The sequence below is a fragment of the Salmo trutta genome, chromosome 8, assembly GCF_901001165.1.
Source record: "Salmo trutta chromosome 8, fSalTru1.1, whole genome shotgun sequence".
NCBI lineage: Eukaryota > Metazoa > Chordata > Actinopteri > Salmoniformes > Salmonidae > Salmo > Salmo trutta.
The window spans coordinates 34,792,510-34,812,509 of NC_042964.1; the positions used below are offsets into that span (position 1 = coordinate 34,792,510).

Sequence of the window (20,000 nt, forward strand, 5' to 3'; positions counted from 1 at the left end):
ACATAATGTAGCCGTGTAAAACATAATGATAATGTAGCTGTGTAAAACATAATGTAGACGTGTAAAACATAATGTAGCTGTGTAAAACAATGTAGCTGTGTAAAACATAATGTAGCCGTGTAAAACATAATGTAGCCGTGTAAAACATAATGTAGACGTGTAAAACATAATGTAGACGTGTAAGACATAATGTAGACGTGTAAAACATAATGATAATGTAGCCGTGTAAAACATAAAGTAGACATGTAAAACATAATGTAGATCTGTAAAACATAATGCAGACGTGTAAAACATACTGTAGCCGTGTAAAACATAATGATAATGTAGCCGTGTAAAACATAATGATAATGTAGCCGTGTAAAACATAATGATAATGTAGCCGTGTAAAACATAATGTAGACATGTAAAACATAATGTAGCCGTGTAAAACATAATGATAATGTAGCCGTGTAAAACAATGTAGCCGTGTAAAACATAATGTAGACGTGTAAAACATAATGTAGACGTGTAAAACATAATGTAGCCGTGTAAAACATAATGTAGCCGTGTAAAACATAATGATAATGTAGCCGTGTAAAACATAATGTAGACATGTAAAAAGAACACAAGTGTAATGTGGTGTGTGTGTGTGTGTGAGCGTTTTAGTGTGTGTGTTACTTTAGCAACAGCCTGGTGTAGTCTGTAGAGGGAGTTGACCACCGCCATGTTCCTCCTCTGGCCTTCTGTTAGAGGCCCTATCACCTGACTGGCATCCCCCTGGGTAGATAGCTGAAGAGAAACACAGAGTGAGAGAAGAAGGGAAGGATGGAGGGAGGGAGAGAAATAAGAGGAAGAGAGAGAGAGAAATAGGTGGAGAGAAGAGAGAGAAAAAAAAAAGTCAGGGCACCTGTAGTTCTCAGCAGACGCACAGCAGCAGTGAGAGCAAGGGCCAGACTCCAGCTCCCACTGCTATAGCAGAGCACGGAGGGGCCAGGGAACAACACATACAAATGGGACAGGATCCAGCTGTAGTAGCAGTCTGTGCTGCTGTCTCCAGGCCATGTTCCACAGGCAGATAGGGACACCTCACCACCACTCATCTCAGAGGTGATAACAAGCAGGTCACACACACACCTGGGGAAATTAGAGGCTCCCTATCTAAGATGGCCATCTCAGGAAGATGAAGAGAGAAAAATGAGGGCCATCTCAGGAAGACAGAGAGAGAGGAATTGGGGCCATCTCAGGAAGACAGAGAGAGAGAAATTGGGGCCATCTCAGGAAGACCGAGAGAGAGGAATTGGGGCCATCTCAGGAAGACAGAGAGAGAGGATTTGGGGCCCATCTCAGAAAGACAGAGAGATAGGAATTGGGGCCATCTCAAGAAGACAGAGAGAGAGGAATTGGGGCCATCTCAAGAAGACAGAGAGATAGGAATTGGGGCCATCTCAGGAAGACAGAGAGAGAGGAATTGGGGCCATCTCAGGAAGACAGAGAGAGAGGAATTGGGGCCATCTCAGGAAGACAGAGAGATAGGAATTGGGGCCATCTCAGGAAGACAGAGAGAGAGGAATTGGGGCCATCTCAGGAAGACAGAGAGAGAGGAATTGGGGCCATCTCAGGAAGACAGAGAGAGAGGAATTGGGGCCATCTCAGGAAGACAGAGAGAGAGGAATTGGGGCCATCTCAGGAAGACAGAGAGATAGGAATTGGGGCCATCTCAGGAAGACAGAGAGAGAGGAATTGGGGCCATCTCAGGAAGACAGAGAGATAGGAATTGGGGCCATCTCAGGAAGACAGAGAGAGAGGAATTGGGGCCATCTCAGGAAGACAGAGAGATAGGAATTGGGGCCATCTCAGGAAGACAGAGAGATAGGAATTGGGGCCATCTCAGGAAGACAGAGAGAGAGAAAAAGCGAGAGACAACATGTGCAAAGTGGTGCCATAGCAACGGTCTAAAAATGGCACAGCAACAGTTAACTATAGCCTTAGAGTGTAATTGTGTGGATGGCAAACACGCACACACAGAGGCCCACACACAAACACACACACTGACATTCATGACACATGCACGTGCCCACACACACGCACAGAAAGGTGTCAGGATACCAGCACTGAAGTAGCTTCCTGTTCACACCTGAGTATGTCTGTGTTTGTGTGAGAGTGACTGTAGATCGGCCTGTGTGTGTCGCATCTCAGTGTGTGTGTCAGAGTGTATATTTAAAGCTTGGGGTGTCTGTGGAGGAGGCTCCAACCTACTAATAAAACTTCTAAGTTAGTCACTGTTAACTTAGAAGCATGTTTTTGTACCCTTCTCATTGATGAGCAATTTTTTTTATTTAATACATTTAGAATAAAGCGGTCACGTAACAATGTGACAGCTTAACATGTGGAAAAGGGGAAGGGGTCTGAATACTTTCCGAATGCACTGTAATTAGAGGGTTGTAGGCATAAAACAAATGATAATAATATTAAAGTAAAAACAAAATAAGTAACCAATTCAGACCTTTACAATTAAGTTAGCAGACTTCATGAGTAAGGGTGGGTAATGAAGAAAAATAAAGAAAATTAAAACAAAGATGATATGATCGCTGTAGGAACAATAGCACTTAATCCATTTTCTTAATTCATTATTAGCAATATACTTTAAAAGACCTTAAACCAAAATGTGCCACCCTTTAAGTGCTCTATACTATTTACTGAAAAACAAGAAGAGGGCATGAGCAAGGAGAGCGCGATGAGCCAAGTAAAGCCCCCCCCCCTGGGGCCAAATCTTCCCCTAACCTGGACAAAGCTGGGCCAATTGTGCGCCGCCTTATGGGACTCCCGGTCACGGCCAGTTGTGACACAGCCTGGGATCGAACCCGGGTCTGTAGTGACGCCTCAAGCACTGCGATGCAGTGCCTTAGATCGCTGCACCACTCAGGAGGCCCCTCGTAAGGTGCATTTTTATCTGTTTTTTAAATCAAATTTTACTGCTTAACTCAGTTGATGTGGAGTAGAGTTCCGTGTAGTCATGGCTCTATGTAGTACTGTGTGACTCTCATAGTATGTTCTGGACTTGGGGACTGTGAAGAGACCTCGTGGCATGTCTTTTGGGGTATGCATGGGTGTCCGCCAGTAGTTCAAACTGACAGCTCTGGGGCATTCAACATGTCAATACCTCTCACAAATACAAGTAGTGATGAAGTCAATCTCTCCTCCACTTTGAGCCAGAGAGATTGACATGCATATTATTAATGTTAGCTCTCTGTGTACATCCAAGGGCCAGCCGTGCTGCCCTGTTCTGAGACAAAACTAGGGCCTGTGAGACCTGCCTTGATGACTGCGCTATTAAGAAGGTAGAGCTGCGCTTCATTATGGACATTTTAGCTACTGTTAAATATGTTGTGACCATGGCAGTTTACAATCCAGGGTTACTCCAAGCAGCTCAATTTACACATTATTTATTACAAGATTTAAGTGAGGTTTAGGGTTTAGTGAATGACTTGTCCCAAATACAATGTTTTTAGTAAAACAATAAACGTATTCCTTGCCACCCACTCTGAAACTAACTGCAGATCTTTGTTAAGTGTTGCAGTCATTTCAGTCGCTGTAGTACAGTTGCTGACTTGTATGGTGTTGAGTCATCCGCATACATAGACACATCTTTGTTTGGATCTGGATACTGTTTTACTGCTAACCTACAAAGCATTACATGGGCTTGCTCCTACCTATCTTTCCGATTTGGTCCTGCCGTACATACCTACACGTACGCTACGGTCACAAGACGCAGGCCTCCTAATTGTCCCTAGAATTTCTAAGCAAACGGCTGGAGGTAGGGCTTTCTCCTATAGAGCTCCATTTTTATGGAATGGTCTGCCTACCCATGTGAGAGACGCAGACTCAGTCTCAACCTTTAAGTCTTTACTGAAGACTTATCTCTTCAGTAGGTCCTATGATTAAGTATAGTCTGGCCCAGGAGTGTGAAGGTGAACGGAAAGGCTGGAGCAACGAACCGCCCTTGCTGTCTCTGCCTTGTCGGTTCCCCTCTTCCCACTGGGATTCTCTGCCTCTAACCCTTTTACAGGGGCTGAGTCACTGACTTACTGGTGTTCTTCCATGCCGTCCATGGGAGGGGTGCGTCACTTGAGTAGGTTGAGCCACTGACGTGGTCTTCCTGTCTGGGTTGGCGCCCCCCCCTTGGGTTGTGCCGTGGCAGACATCTTTGTGGGCTATACTCGGCCTTGTCTTCGGACGGTAAGTTGGTGGTTGTAGATATCCCTCTAGTGGTGTGGGGGCTGTGCTTTGGCAAAGTGGGTGGGGTTATATCCTGCCTGTTTGGCCCTGTCCGGGGGTATCATCGGATGGGGCCACAGTGTCTTCTGATCCCTCCTGTCTCAGCCTCCAGTATTTATGCTGCAGTAGTTTATGTGTCGGGGGGCTAGGGTCAGTCTGTTACATCTGGAGTATTCTCCTGTCTTATCCAGTGTCCTGTGTGAATGTAAATATGCTCTCTCTAATTCTCTCTTTCTTTCTCTCTTTCTCTCGGAGGACCTGAGCCCTAGGACTACCTGGCATGATGACTCCTTGCTGTCCCCAGTCCACCTGGCCATGCTGCTGCTCCAGTTTCAACTGTTCTGCCTGCGGCTACGGAACCCTGACCTGTTCACCGGACGTGCTTGTTGCACCCTCGACAATTACTATGATTATTATTATTTGACCATGCTGGTCATTTACGAACATTTTAACATCTTGACCATGTTCTGTTATAATATCCACCCGGCACAGCCAGAAGAGGACTGGCCACCCCTCATAGCCTGGTTCCTCTCTAGGTTTCTTCCTAGGTTTTTGGCCTTTCTCAGGAGTTTTTCCTAGGGAGTTTTTCCCAGCCACCGTGCTTCTTTCACATGCATTGCTTGCTGTTTGGGGTTTTAGGCTGGGTTTCTGTACAGCACTTTGAGATTTCAGCTGATGTACGAAGGGCTATATAAATAAATTTGATTTGATTTGATTTTGATTTGCTTTCAAGCTAATTTCTGCAGCATTAGTAAAGATGTGAACAATAAATGTTCCTGTGCTGTTTGTAACTACCCTGGTAGGCTGACTGATAACCTGAACTTGGTTACAGTTTGAAGCTTTATCTTAAGTGGGCAGTTTGATGAAAGCCAGTCAATATTTAAAAATCACCCAGAAAATATACCTCTGTTGATATCACATACATTATCAAGCATTTCACACGTTATCCAGATACTGACTGTTAGCACTTGGTGGTCTATAGCAGCTTCCCTCAAGAATGGGCTTTAGGTGAGGCAGATGAACCTGTAGCCAACTTCAAATACCTAGGTGTCTGGTTAGACTGTAAACTCTCCTTCCAGACTCACATTAAGCATCTCCAATCCAAAATTAAATCTAGATCGGCTTCCTATTTCGCAACAAAGCCTCCTTCACTCATGCTGCCAAACATACCCTTGTAAAACTGACTATCCTACTGATCCTTGACTTCGACGATGTCATTTACAAAAAAGCCTCCAACACTCTACTCAGCAAACTGGATGTAGTCTATCACAGTGCCATCCGTTTTGTCACCAAAGCCCCATATACTACCCACCACTGCGACCTGTATGCTCTCGTTGGCTGGCCCTTACTACATATTCGTCGCTAAACTCACTGGCTACAGGTCATCTATAAGTCTTTGCTAGGTAAAGCCCCGCCTTATCTCAACTCACTGGTCACCATAGCAACACCCACCCGTAGCACACGCTCCAGCAGGTATATTTCACTGGTCATCCCCAAAGCCAACACTTCCTTTGGCCGCCTTTCCTTCCAGTTCTCTGCTGCCAATGACTGGAACGAATTGCAAAAATCTCTGAAGCTGGAGTCTTATATCTCCCTCTCTAACTTTAAGCATCAGCTGTCAGAGCAGCTTACCGATCGCTGTACCAGTACACAGCCAATCTGTAAATAGCACACCCAACTACCTCATCCCCATATTGTTATTTATCCTCTTGCTCTTTTGCACCCCAGTATCTCTACTTGCACATCATCATCTGCACATCTATCACTCCAGTGTTAATGATAATTTGTAATTATTTCACCTCTTCATTGCCTTAGCTCCCTACTCTTCTACATTTGCACACACTGTACATAGATTTTTCTATTGTGTTATTGACTGTACGTTTGTTTATGTGTAACTCTGTGTTGTTGTTTTTGTCGCACTGCTTTGCTTTATCTTGGCCAGGTCGCAGTTGTAAATGAGAACTTGTTCTCAACTGGCTAGGTTAAATAAAGGTGAAAATTTAAAAAAATAAACTTGTTTCTTAAACTACATATGTTACGTGGGCTATTTTGAGAACTTTTCTTCTGGGATGCTTACCTGTTTTCATTGCTTTAATGGGAAGGCTAGCAGAAGTAGATATGCTTATGTTATTTATGTTAGTGCAGGGTGAGCTGCTAGGGCACACCGGCTCAGTGCTAATAGTATAAATCTGGTTCATAGGCATATAATTACTGCATACAATAGCTGTAGGATCAGCAGAGGCATTTAGGGCAGTTAAAGGGACATATATTAGTATACTTACATTGTGTCTACCAATGCTGGCATAATGTACATTTGCTGAAGCTTTATGACAACTCAGCGTCACAATGGCAGGGATTAACTGAGCTGGGCTTGGGTCATTGATAAGTCATTGTCTCAACGCAGCCTTATAATGCTGTGAAAGGATCCAGGAACCCAAATGATGTGGGTGGATCCGTGTTGTTTTCAAAAGGTATAGAAATAGTCAACAAAAGTTACCCCCATTGAGCGGCAACAATCACGTAGCAGGTTGTGAAGAGAAAGAATCCTGCTAAAGCTTTCAATGCCAATATTCAGAGTGGGCACAGGGCCAGATATGATGGGTATTTTATTATTGTCTAGCAGAGAGTCAATCAGCTCTTTAAAATCCAGTTTCAACTGTTCAATGCTGCTCTTCATAATGTCATTAAAACCCACATGATAGATTTGTTTTCCATGTCCTGACGTAGTACATTCGGGAGCAGCTTAGTCATGACATTTACTCCAGCTCCAGGACAGGACATTGCTTTTGCACCAGGAACGGTCAAATTTATTACCATCGAGCTGCCCAAAATCACGGCTGGCGAGAAGGACAAGGAAATCCGCCCACTCCCACGCTTCACGGGATTTGGAGAACCCTTTATGGACGGGCGAGAGGCAGGATAACTTGAGCCCGTTGCTCCCGGCGCAGGCCTCTGACAGATGGAGAAGCCCTACTTTTGACCAGAGGCCTATGGGTCACTAACCCAGCCACTAGCCTCTTCAGTAACCCTCCTCATCGGACTAGCCAAGCAACCCACTGATGATGACCATTGATTCATAGCAGGGAAATTCTGAATGAACACTGATGACTATGGGCTGAGAGAGACATGCTCTGACCGGTCTGTACTATTCTACCTCCCTCTATTCTCTTCTGTTCTCTTCTCCTCCTCCCCTCTCATCAAATCAAGTCAAATCAAACTTTATTTGTGACATGCGCCAAACACAAGCGTAGACCTTACCGGGAAATGCTTATTTACAAGCCCTTAACCAACAGTGCAGTTCAAGAAGAGTTTAGAAAATATTTACCAAATAAACTAAAGTAAAAAAATTAGAAAATCTCCCCTCATATCCTCTCCTTGCGCCCACTGACACTCACTGCCATACAGGGCTGCCACTTAGCCACAGAACAGGGTTTGACTGATGGACAATTGGTTGTTGTGGTGACCTACCAGCTGCTCAGACTTGACACAGAAGAGCTGGACGGTCTTGGCAGCGTTCTTGGCCACCGCCAGAGTGAGACTGGTGTCTACCGACGCCACGTTCAGCTCACTGTGGAGGACACACACATAATAATATAACATGTAGGACATTGGAAAGAGCAGGATCAGCAAAAAAAAGTGAGATGACCGACAGATGTAAGAAATAATATTTCTGCTTTTATCCTGAGAATTTTGTCTGAGTAGGGAACAGTGTTTGTGTAGGTGTGTACCTGGTGATGGTCTTGATGATGCTGTCCAGTTCGTCGTGGGAGGGGGGGTTGCGTCCCCCCATGGGGAACACCAGGTTGATGGGGTCAAACAGACGAGACAGAGACTTGGAGAGGTACGCTGCCTCGTAGGGCTGCAGAGAGTCCTTCAAAGCCTTCTCTGGACTACACACAGACATGTTATTTATCTCACAAATGTGTTTACATACTATATACATCGATGGTTAATTATTTTCCTGGTTTCAACAAAGTTCTACATTTCGGAACATGCCTAGAGGCCAGATTCTCTGTCTATTTACACATCTCACACACACTGATCTAGACCCACAGTGAGTGCACAGTGGACTGGTCTGTGCCGCTGGAGCGAGATGAAGACATCAGTAGTGACAGGCTCTGGCAGGCCTACCCCTCTCTTCCAACTCTCTCCCTTGCTCTCTCTCTTTTCTCTCACACTGATGAAATGGGGAAGAGGTAGAGAAACCCAAGCTAACAACAGCCTGTAGGGGCATCAAGGGACAAGGTTGGATATGGGGTTGCGCATGATTACACACACACACACACACACACACACACACACACACACACACACACACACACACACACACACTTCTGCAGCAGCGCTCCAATCTTTGGTTCATCTGGCCAGTCATTTTATGCACCATAATTCATCAGACAGGGCGCCTATTGATTAATGGTGCTCTCTCGTTAACTGAAATGTAGCTAAATGAGAATAATGACAATGATGACGAGTGACTTTCGCACACGAGCAAATGTGCATTCAATGTTTGTTCTCCATCTCATCACCCTCTCCTCTGAATTATTTTGCTCCCTTATCCCTCCCATGTCAACCGGCCGATTCATCCATCTCTTCCCACCCCGTCACTTCTCCGTCTGGGCTTTTTCACACTACCTCCTTTCATCCTATTCTCTCACTTTATCCGTTCGTGCAGTTCTCTATCAGCTTGTTAGTGTACCCTCTTTCCTCTATTCATGCACCTCTCTCTCCCTCCCTCCCCCCTCCCTCCCTCCCTCCCTCCCTCCCTCCCTCCCCTCTCTTCAGCCCCCTCTCTCTTCAGTGCCCAACCACAGCAAGACACCTTGAGTAACAGAGGTAATTTGGCCCACAGCAGCGCCCATAATTACAAGTTTAAACACTGAGACGGCACACAACACACAGGCTGACAGCTCTACATCAGAGAGCAAACAGAGAGACGAAGCGAGAAAGAGGGTATGGGGTAGAGCGAGACAGGCAGAGCAAGGAAATGAAAGACAGGTAGAGAGCGGGATGGAGAGAGGGACCCAAGAGAGAGGAGAGTAATAGAAAGAGGGAGAGAAAGAGAATGAATAGAGTCAGGGAGATAACCTGGGTCTGCTCCCAGTGGCTCTCATGTACCCATGGTTAATCAACACTGACTCAACTTGACTGAGTGCCAGGGGGATAACCAGCACGGCCAGGCGCTGTAGCCTGAGTACCCTGGCACAGGATCTCCTACTGGGAAACTGGGAGCAGCAAGGGCCCCTGGCTGGGCCTGGAGCTCCACACCATTAGGTTAATGTGTGACTCATATCAGGCTCCAGCAGTTACAGACATACGCTATAGTGTACAGGAGACATTTCCACCTGTCTGCTCACATAGCCATCACAACGCAATTTAAACACTCAAGTTGTTGCATCTGTCACAAATATAGTTGCTTATTCCAGACATAGGGATAGGGATATGTCAGGCCTGAAGTTCACCCAGTAGAGAGGGTCTACGTCCCAAATAGCACCCTATTCTACGGCTGTCCCTAACAAAAAAAGATATCTTGGTCGACGAGAGTAGTCTGTTCTTTAGAACCAATCGATTGTTTGAAATTTGAAAATGTGTATTTTTCCATATATAAAAATCAAATCAAATATAGGAAACAGGTGTAGACCTTACCATGAAATGCTTACTTACAAGCCGTTAACCAACCATGCAGTGAAGAAAATATTTACTAAATAAACTAGAGTAAAAAATATATATAAAAAGTAACACAATAGGGCCTCCCAAATGGTGAAGTGGTCTAAGGCACTACATTGCAGTTGCTAGCTGTGCCACTAGAGATCCTGGTTCGAGTCCAGGCTCTGTCGCAGCCGGCACAATTGGCCCAGCGTCATCCGGGTTAGGGGAGGGTTTGGACGGCAGGGATGTCCTTGTACCATCGCGCTCTAGCGACTCCTGTGATGGGCCGGACGCATGCACACTGACACGGTCGCCAAGTGTACGGTGTTTCCTCCGACACATTGGTGCGGCTTCCGGGTTAAGCGGGCATTGTGTCAAGAAGCAGTGCAGCTTGGTTGGGTCATGTTTCGGAGGACGCATGGCTCTCAACCTTTGCCTCTCCCGAGTCCGTACGGGAGTTGCAGCGATGAGACAAGACTGTAACTACTACCAATTGGATTCTACGAAATTGGGGAGAAAAAGGCGTAAAAGTAAAAAAATATATTAAAAAAGTAACACAATAAAATATTGAGGCTATATACAGGGGGCACCGGTACCAACTCAATGTGTGGGGGTATAGGTTAGTCACTGTAAATTGTACATGTAGGTAGGGGTAAAGTTACTATGCATGATTAATAAACAACGAGTAGCAGCAGTGTAAAAACAAAGGAGGGGGGGTGTCAATGCAAATAGTCCGGGTGGCCATTTGATTAATTGTTCAGCAGTCTTATGGCTTAGGGGTAGAAGCTGTTGAGGAGCCTTTTGGACTTAGACTTGGCACTCCGGTACCACTTGCCGTGCGGTAGCAGAGAGAACAGTCTATGACTTGGGTGACTGGAGTCTTTGACAATTTCTTTGGCCTTTCTCTGACACCACCTAGAATATAGGTCCTGGATGGCAGGAAGCATGGCCCCAGTAATGTACAGGGCGGTATGCACTACCCTTTGTAACGCCTTACGGCGGAAGCCGAGCAGTTGGTGATGCAACCAGACGGTGATGCAACCGGTCAGGATGCTCTCGATGGTGCAGCTGTAGAACATTTTGAGGATCACGGGACCCATGCAAAATCTTTTCAGTCTCCTGAGGGGGAAAAGACATTGTCGTGCCCTCTTCACAACTTTCTTAGTGTGTTTGGACCATGATAGTTTGTTGGTGGACACCAAGGAATTTGAAACTCTCGACCCGCTCCACACAGCCCGTCAATGTGAATGGGGGTGTGTTCGGCCCTCCTTTTTCTGTAGTCCACGATAATCTCTTTTGTCTTGCTCACGTTGACAGAGAGGTTGTTGTCCTGGCACCACACTGCCAGGTCTCTGACCTCCTCCCTATAGGTGGTCTCATAGTTGTCGGTGATCAGGCCTACCACTGTTGTGTCGTCAGCAAACGTAATGATGGCGCTGGAGTCATGCTTGGCCACGCAGTCGTGAGTGAACAGGGAGTACAGGAGGGGACTAAGCACGCACCCCTGAGGGGCCCCTGTGTTGAGGATCAGCGTGGCAGTTGTGTTGTTGCCTACCTGTCAAGAAGTCCAGGATCCAGTTGCAGAGGGAGGTGTTTGGTCCTAGGGTCCTTAGCGATGAGCTTTGTGGGCACTATGGTGTTGAACACTGAGCTGTAGTCAATTAACAGCATTTTCACATACAGTACCAGTCAAAAATTTGGACACCTACTCATTCAAGGGTTTTTGTTAATTTTTACTATTTTCTACATTGTAGAATAATAGTGAAGACATCAAAACCAAAAAATATATTTTAGATTCTTCAAAGTAGCCATCCTTTGCCTTGATGACAGCTTTGGACACTCATGGCATTCTCTCAATCAGCTTCACCTGGAATGCTTTTCCAACATTCTTGAAGTTCCCACATATGCTGAGCACTGCTTTTACTACACTCTGTGGTCCAACCTATCCCAAATTATCTCAATTAGGTTGAGGTCGGGTGATTGTGGAGCCCAGGTCATCTGATGCAGCACTCTATCACTCTCCTTCTTGTTCAAATAGCCCTTACACAGCCTGGAGGTCTTGTTGGAAGAATAAAAATGATAGTCCCACTAAGCGCAAACTAGATGGGATGGCGTATCGCTGCAGAATGCATTGGTTAAGTGTGCCTTGAATTCTAAATAAATCACAAACAGGGTCACCAGCAAAGCATCCCCACACCTCCTCCTCCATGCTTCACGGTGGGAACCACACATGCGGAGATCATCCGTTCACCTTCTCTACATCTCACAAAGACATGGCGGTTGGAACCAAAAATCTCAAATTTGGACTCGGACCAAAGGACAGATTTTCGCCGGTCTAATGTCCATTGCTCGTGTTTCTTGGCCCAAGCAAGTCCTTTCTTTTTATTGGTGTTCTTTAGTAGTGGTTTCTTTGCAGAAATTCAACCATGAAGGCTTGATTCATGCAGTCTTCTCTGAACAGTTGATGTTGAGATGTGTCTGTTACTTGAACTCTGTGAAGCATTAATTTGGGCTGCAATCTGAGGCTGGTAACTAGTGAATTTATCCTCTTCAGCAGAGGTAACTCTGGGTCTTCCTTTCCTGTGGCGGTCCTCATGAGAGCCAGTTTCGTCATTGCGCTTAATGGTTTTTGCAACTGCACTTGAAGAAACGTTCAAAGTTCTTGAAGGTCAGTCAATCTGGAAGATTTCATGTCTTAAAGTAATGATGGACTGTTTTTCTTTGCTTATTTGAGCTGTTCTTTCCATAATATGGACTTGGTATTTTACCAAATAGGGCTATCTTCTGTATAGCACACCTACCTTGTCACAACAACTGATTGGCTCAAATGCATTAAGGAAAGAAATCCCATAAACAAACTTATAACAAGGCACACCTGTTAATTGAAATCCATTCCAGGTGACTACCTCATGAAGCTGATTGAGAGAATGCCAAGAGTGTGCAAAGATGTCATCAAGGCAAAGGGTGGCTACTTTGAAGAATCTAAAATCTATTTTGATTTGTTTAACACTTTTTTGATTACTACTTGACTCCTTATGTGTTATTTCATAGTTTTGATGTCTTCACTATTATTGTACAATGTAGAAAATAGTAAATATAAAGAAAAACACGAATGAGTAGGTGTGTCCAAACCTTTGACTGGTACTGCAGGTGTAATATAGACACCCTATATTTGAATAAAATCAACTATACTGTATGTATGATACTTTGCCTGATGCTTTAGGCACTGAAATTAAAAATCAAGACACACAAATGACTAAAGAGGGAACAAGAGATCAATATAGCCTAACCAGAAGAAAAAAACCTGTTCCCAACTTCTCAGATTCTGCCATTATGCTCCTGAAGTTGCTGGTAATAAGCTACACCAGTGGTCGGCAAGTTATCGTACCATTTCTACTGATCTGCATGCCAGTTCTGATTTTCATCTGCACATTTTTGTGGAACAGTTAGATTTAATTCATAATAAAGTCTTCACATCTCAAAATCAATGTCATGTGGTTAATCAAAATTATATCTAAATGAAAATTATACAAATTCAACTTCTATTGCCATTGCCAATATGTGAAAATAGCCTACATAAAGTCAACAAATGAAAACACTGTAGCCTGCAGGTAGAAAATATCCTGATAAAAATAAATATCCTATAAACCACATTTGCTATTGCATGGCCTGTCTGCAAGGAACTTGAAACATGGTATCAACTTAACTTAGGTCCAGCCTGAAGCTCACACTAGCAAACTTGTAACATTGTATAAAATACAGTTGAAGTCAGAAGTTTACATACACCTTAGCCAAATACATTTAAACTCAGTTTTTCACAATTCCTGACATTTAGTCCTAGTAAAAATTCCCTGTCTTAGGTCAGTTAGGATCCTTTTGAGAATGTGAAATGTCAGAATAATAGTAGAGAGAAGGATTTATTTCAGCTTTTATTTCTTTCATCACATTCCCAGTGGGTCAGAAGTTTACATACACTCAATTAGTATTTGGTAGCATTGCCTTTAAATTGTTTAACTTGGGTCAAACATTTCGGGTAGCCTTCCCACAATAAGTTGGGTGAATTTTGTCCCATTCCTCCTGACAGAGCTGGTGTAACTGAGTCAGGTTTGTAGGCCTCCTTGCTCGCACACACCTTTTCAGTTCTGTCCACAAATTTTCTATGGGATTGAGGTCAGGGCTTTGTGATGGCCCCTCCAATACCTTGACTTTGTTGTCCTTAAGCCATTTATCACAACTTTGGAAGTATGCTTGGGGTTATTGTCCATTTGGAAGACCCTTTTGCAACCAAGCTTTAACTTCCTGACTGATGTCTTGAGATGTTGCTACTATATATCCACATAATTTTCTTTCCTCATGATGCCATCCATTTTGTGAAGTGCACCAGTCCCTCCTGCAGCAAAAGTACTTTTGTACCCGTTTCCTCCAGCATCTTCACAAGGTCCTTTGCTGTTGTTCTGGGATTGAGTTGCACTTTTCGCAACGAAGTACGTTCATCTCTAGGAGACAGAACGCCTCTCCTTCCTGAGTGGTATGATGGCTGCGTGGTCCCATGGTGTTTATACTTGCGTACTATTGTTTGTACAGATGAGCGTGGTCCCTTCAGGCATTTGGAAATTGCTCCTAATGATGAACGAGACTTGTGGAGGTCTACAATTCTTTTTTCTAAGGGCTTGACTGATTTCTTTTGATTTTCCCATGATGTCAAGCAAAGAGGCACTGAGTTTGAAGGTAGGCTTTGAAATACATCCACAGGTACACCTCCAATTGACTCAAATGGTGTCAATTAGTCTATCAGAAGCTTCTAAAGCCATGACATAATTTCCTGGAATTTCCCAAGCTGTTTAAAGGCACAGTCAACTTAGTGTATGTAAACTTCTGACCCACTGGAATTGTGATACACTTAATTATAAGTGAAATAATCTGTCTGTAAATAATTGTTGGAAAAATGACTTGTGTCATGCACAAAGTAGATGTCCTAACCGACTTGCCAAAACTATAGTTTGTTAACAAGTAATTTGTGGAGTGGTTGAAAAACGAGTTTTAATGATTCCAACCTAAGTGTATGTAAACTTCCGACTTCAACTATTTGTGAGCTCTGGACAGACAGACAGCGCTGTAGGATATTTGCGCAAGGGATAAGAAGTAATCAGGTAGGTCTTTTTTACACATTTCCACCAGATCAAAGCATGAGATTCTTTTCCCTTTTCATGCTGAGTGGTTATCGAAAGAGAGAGAGCTGGAAAGATTTTTCAAATAGGCTACGCTGAGGAACTATTGTCATTCACAACGGATGTAAAAACAGACTTTGTTTACTTGCGAAGAAGAGATGAAGAAAAAATGACTTTCGGAAGCTCCACAGTGATGATGAGTTAAGACAATTGGAAATAGTACATTTGCGCGCAGGCCAGGTAGCCTAGTTCTATGCGTAATCAGGTGCGTGTCCTTACTCAAGGTTGACAGGAGCACTCCAAACAAAAGACAATTAATAAATTGACAACTCGTAAATGGAAAGAAATAAACCCACATTTTTCCTCACAAGTGTAGCCTAGACTGCGCACTCCTAAAAAGACAACGGTAAGACTAGTTTTAATAATATATTGAATCCATTAACAGAAATGACCGTAACAAAACAAACATTGTAGATTAGAAATTATGGGAATTAACTGTAAATGTACTACTGGTGTGCCATCCCCGCGGCCTCTGTAATGGATTAGTCCAATCAGACAGGCGTGAATCAGACCAGTGTCTCGTGTGCCATTTTTTGTACATATTTGCCAATGCTCAACCCCCAAAAAATATATCGGCCGACCAACAGCCTATCGACCAAACAATCGACTAAATTTTATTTTATTTTATTTCACCTTTATTTAACGAGGTAGGCAAGTTGAGAACAAGTTCTCATTTACAATTGCGACCTGGCCAAGATAAAGCAAAGCAGTTCGACAACATACAAAAACACAGAGTTACACATGGAGTAAAACAACATACAATCAATGATGCAGTAGAAAAAAATAAGACTATATACAATGTGAGCAAATGATGTGAGATAAGGGAGGTAAAGGCAAAAAAATGCCATGGTGGCAAAGTAAATAAAGTATGGCAAGAAAAACACTGGAATGGTAGATTTGTAGTTTGAAGAAAGTTAAAAGTTAAAATATAAATAATATGGTGCAAAGGAGCAAAATAAATAAAATAAATAAATACAGTAGGGGAAGAGGTAGTAGTTTGGGCTAAATTAAAGATGGGCTATGTACAGGTGCAGAGATCTGTGAGCTGCTCTGACAGCTGGTGCTTAAAGCTAGTGAGGGAGATAAGTGTTTCCAGTTTTAGAGATTTTTGTAGTTCGTTCCAGTCATTGGCAGCTGAGAACTGGAAGGAGAGACGACCAAAGGAGGAGTTGGCTTTAGGGGTGACCAGAGAGATATACCTGCTGGAGCGCGTGCTACAGGTGGGTGCTGCTATGGTGACCAGTGAGCGGAGATAAGGGGGGATTTTACCTAGCAGGGTCTTGTAGATGACCTGGAGCCAATGTGTTTGGCGACGATTATGAAGTGAAGGCCAGCCAACGAGAGCATACAGGTCGCAGTGGTGGGTTGTATATGGGGCTTTGGTGACAAAACGGATGGCACTGTGATAGACTGCATCCAGCTTGTTGAGTAGGGTATTGGAGGCTATTTTGTAAATGACATCGCCGAAGTCGAGGATTGGTAGGATGGTCAGTTTTACGAGGGTATGTTTGGCAGCATGAGTGAAGGATGCTTTGTTGCGAAATAGGAAGCCAATTCTAGATTTCACTTTGGATTGGAGATGATTGATGTGAGTCTGGAAGGAGAGTTTACTGTCTAACCAGACACCTAGGTATTTGTAGTTGTCCACAAATTCTAAGTTAGAACCGTCCAGAGAAGTTATGCTGGATGGGCGGGCAGGTGCAGGCAGCGATCGGTTGAAGAGCATGCATTTAGTTTTACTTGTGTTTAGGAGCAGTTGGAGACCACGGAAGGAGAGTTGAATGGCATTGAAGCTCGTCTGGAGGGTTGTTAACACAGTGTCCAAAGAAGGGCCAGAAGTATACAGAATGGTGTCGTCTGCGTAGAGGTGGATCAGAGATTCACCAGCAGCAAGAGCGACATCATTTATGTATACAGAGAAAAGAGTTGGCCCAAGAATTGAACCCTGTGGTACCCCCATAGAGACTGCCAGAGGTCCAGACAGTAGGCCCTCCGATTTAACACACTGAACTCTGTCAGAGAAGTAGTTGGTGAACCAGGCGACGCAATCGTTTGAGAAACCAAGGCTACTAAGTCTGCCGATGAGGATGTGGTGATTAACAGAGTCAAAAGCTTTGGCCAGGTCAATGAATACGGCAGCACAGTATTGTTTCTTATCGATGGCGGTTACGATGTCGTTTAGGACCTTGAGCGTGGCTGAGGTGCACCCATGACCAGCTCTGAAACCAGATTGCATAGCGGAGAGGGTGCGGTGGGATTCGAAATAGTCGGTAATCTGTTTGTTGACTTGGCTTTCGAAGACCTTAGAAAGGCAGGGTAGGATGGATATAGGTCTGTAGCAATTTGGGTCAAGAGTGTCACCTCCTTTGAAGAGGGGGATGACAGCAGCTGCTTTCCAATCTATGGGAATCTCAGACGACACGAAAGAGAGGTTGAACAGGCTAGTAATAGGGGTTGCAATAATTTCGGCAGATAATTTTAGAAAGAAAGGGTCCAGATTGTCAAGCCCAGCTGATTTGTAGGGGTCCAGATTTTGCAGCTCTTTCAGAACATCAGCTGAATGGATTTGGGAGAAGGAGAAATGGGGGAGGCTTGGGCGAGTAGCTGTGGGGGGTGCAGTGCTGTTGAATGCAGTAGGGGTAGTTAGGTGGAAAGCATGGCCAGCCGTAGAAAAATGCTTATTGAAATTCTCAATTATAGTGGGCTTATCGGTGGTGACAGAGTTTCCTATCCTCAGTGCAGTGGGCAGTTGGGAGGAGGTGTTCTTATTCTCCATGGACTTTACAATGTCCCAGAACTTTTTAGAGTTGGAGTTGCACGAAGCAAATTTCTGTTTGAAAAAGCTAGCCTTGGCGTTTCTAACTGCCTGTGTGTATTGGTTTCTAACTTCCCTAAAAAGTTGCATATTGCGGGGGCAGTTCGATGCTAATGCAGAACGCCACAGGATATTTTTGTGTTGGTTAAGGGCAGTCAGGTCTGGGGAGAACCAAGGGCTATATCTGTTCCTGGTTCTAAATTTCTTGAAAGGGGCATGCTTATTTAAGATGGAGAGGAAGGCATTTTAAAAAAATAACCAGGCATCCTCTACTGACGGGATGAGGTCAATATCCTTCCAGGATACCAGGGCCAGGTCGATTAGAAAGGCTTGCTCGTTGAAATGTTTCAGGGAGCGTTTGACAGTGATGAGTGGAGGTCGTTTGACCGCTGACCCATTACGGGTGCAGGCAATGAGGCAGTGATCGCTGAGATCTTGGTTGAAAACAGCAGAGGTGTAATTAGAGGGCACATTGGTTAGGATGATATCTATGAGGGTGCCAGTGTTTGCGGCTTTGGGGTTGTACCTGGTGGGTTCATTAATAATTTGTGTGAGATTGAGGGCATCAAGCTTGGATTGTAGAATGGCTGGGGTGTTAAGCATGTCCCAGTTTAGGTCGCCTAGTAGCACGAGCTCTGAAGATAGATGGGGGGCAATCAGTTCACATATGGTGTCCAGAGCACAGCTAGGGGCCGAGGGGGGTCTATAGCAGGCGGCAACGGTGAGAGACTTGTTTTTGGAGAGGTGGATTTTTAAAAGTAGAAGTTCAAATTGTTTGGGTACAGACCTGGATAGCAGGACAGAACTCTGCAAGCTATCTCTGCAGTAGATTGCAACACCGCTCCCTTTGGTCGTTCTATCTTGTCTGAAAACGTTGTAGTTAGGGATGAAGATTTCACAGTTTTTGGTGGACTTCCTAAGCCAAGATTCAGACACAGCTAGGACATCCGGGTTGGCAGAGTGTGCTAAAGCAGTGAATAAAACAAACTTAGGGAGGAGGCTTCTAATGTTAACATGCATGAAACCAAGGCTATTACGGTTACAGAAGTCATCAAAAGAGAGCGCCTGGGGAGTAGGTGTGGAGCCAGGCACTGCAGGGCCTGGATTCACCTCTACATCCCCAGCGGAGCAGAGAAGAATAAGTATGAGGGTACGGCTAAAAGCTATAAGAATTGGTCGTCTGTGACGTCCAGAATAGAGAGAAAAAGGAGCAGGTATCTGGGGGCGATAAAATAGCTTCAAGGTATAATGTACAGACAAAGGTATGGTGGGATGTGAGTACAGAGGAGGTAAACCTAGGCATTTAGTGATTATGAGAGAGATATTGTCTCTAGAAACATCATTGAAACCAGAAGATGTCATAGCATGTGTGGGTGGAGGAACTGAGAGGTTGGATAAGGTATAATGAGCAGGGCTAGAGGCTCTACAGTGAAATAAGCCAATAAACACTAACCAGAACAGCAATGGACAAGGCATATTGACATTAAGGAGAGGCATGCTTAGCCGAGTGATCAGAGGGTCCAGTGAGATTCAGACAGCTAGCCGGGCCGTAGGTAGCAAGCTGGTGGAAGATGGGAGGGAGGTCTGTTTTTAGCCGCCTCGTGCGTTTCCGTCTGTGGGTTAGTGGGGTTCCGTGTGGAAGGGGGGACCTGTCCAAGTTGGCAAAATAGTTAGTTATAGTGGCCCAAGAAAGTGTCCGACAGACCTATTCAGATCGCAGCCGAAAAGACAGCTAACGATTAGCTGGCCGCAGATGGGCGATCAGGTTACGTCGCGACGGAGGGGCCCGTTGGACAACTCCCTCGGGCAGATAACGTCGGTGATCCAGTCGTGAAGACCCAATGGGGCTCCGCATCGGCAGTAAAACGGGTCAGGATAGGTGAGTTGTAGCCCAGGAGACACTTCAGCTGGCTAGCTCAGGAATAGCCCACGAGTGGCTGACGGAACTCTTCAGCTGGCTAGCTAGCTAGCTCCGTAATAGTGTGTGTTAATTCCGTGACCGACGTTGCCAATAGTCACTCAGGTAGCAGCTAGTTAGCTGCAAGATCCAGATG

The 20,000-nt window shown here is 44.6% G+C and overlaps 1 protein-coding gene across 1 annotated transcript in view; it reads right to left on the bottom strand.

Annotated features, from left to right (window-relative positions):
* LOC115198758 (conserved oligomeric Golgi complex subunit 5) overlaps positions 1–20,000 on the bottom strand; it is a 103,803-nt gene that overhangs the window by 8,513 nt on the left and 75,290 nt on the right. The window contains exons 13-15 of the mRNA XM_029761006.1: positions 7,983–8,144; positions 7,723–7,822; positions 658–768 (exon numbers count right to left, since the gene is read on the bottom strand). Coding sequence (XP_029616866.1) covers positions 658–768; positions 7,723–7,822; positions 7,983–8,144 — 373 coding nt within the window. The remainder of the gene's footprint in view (positions 1–657; positions 769–7,722; positions 7,823–7,982; positions 8,145–20,000) is intronic.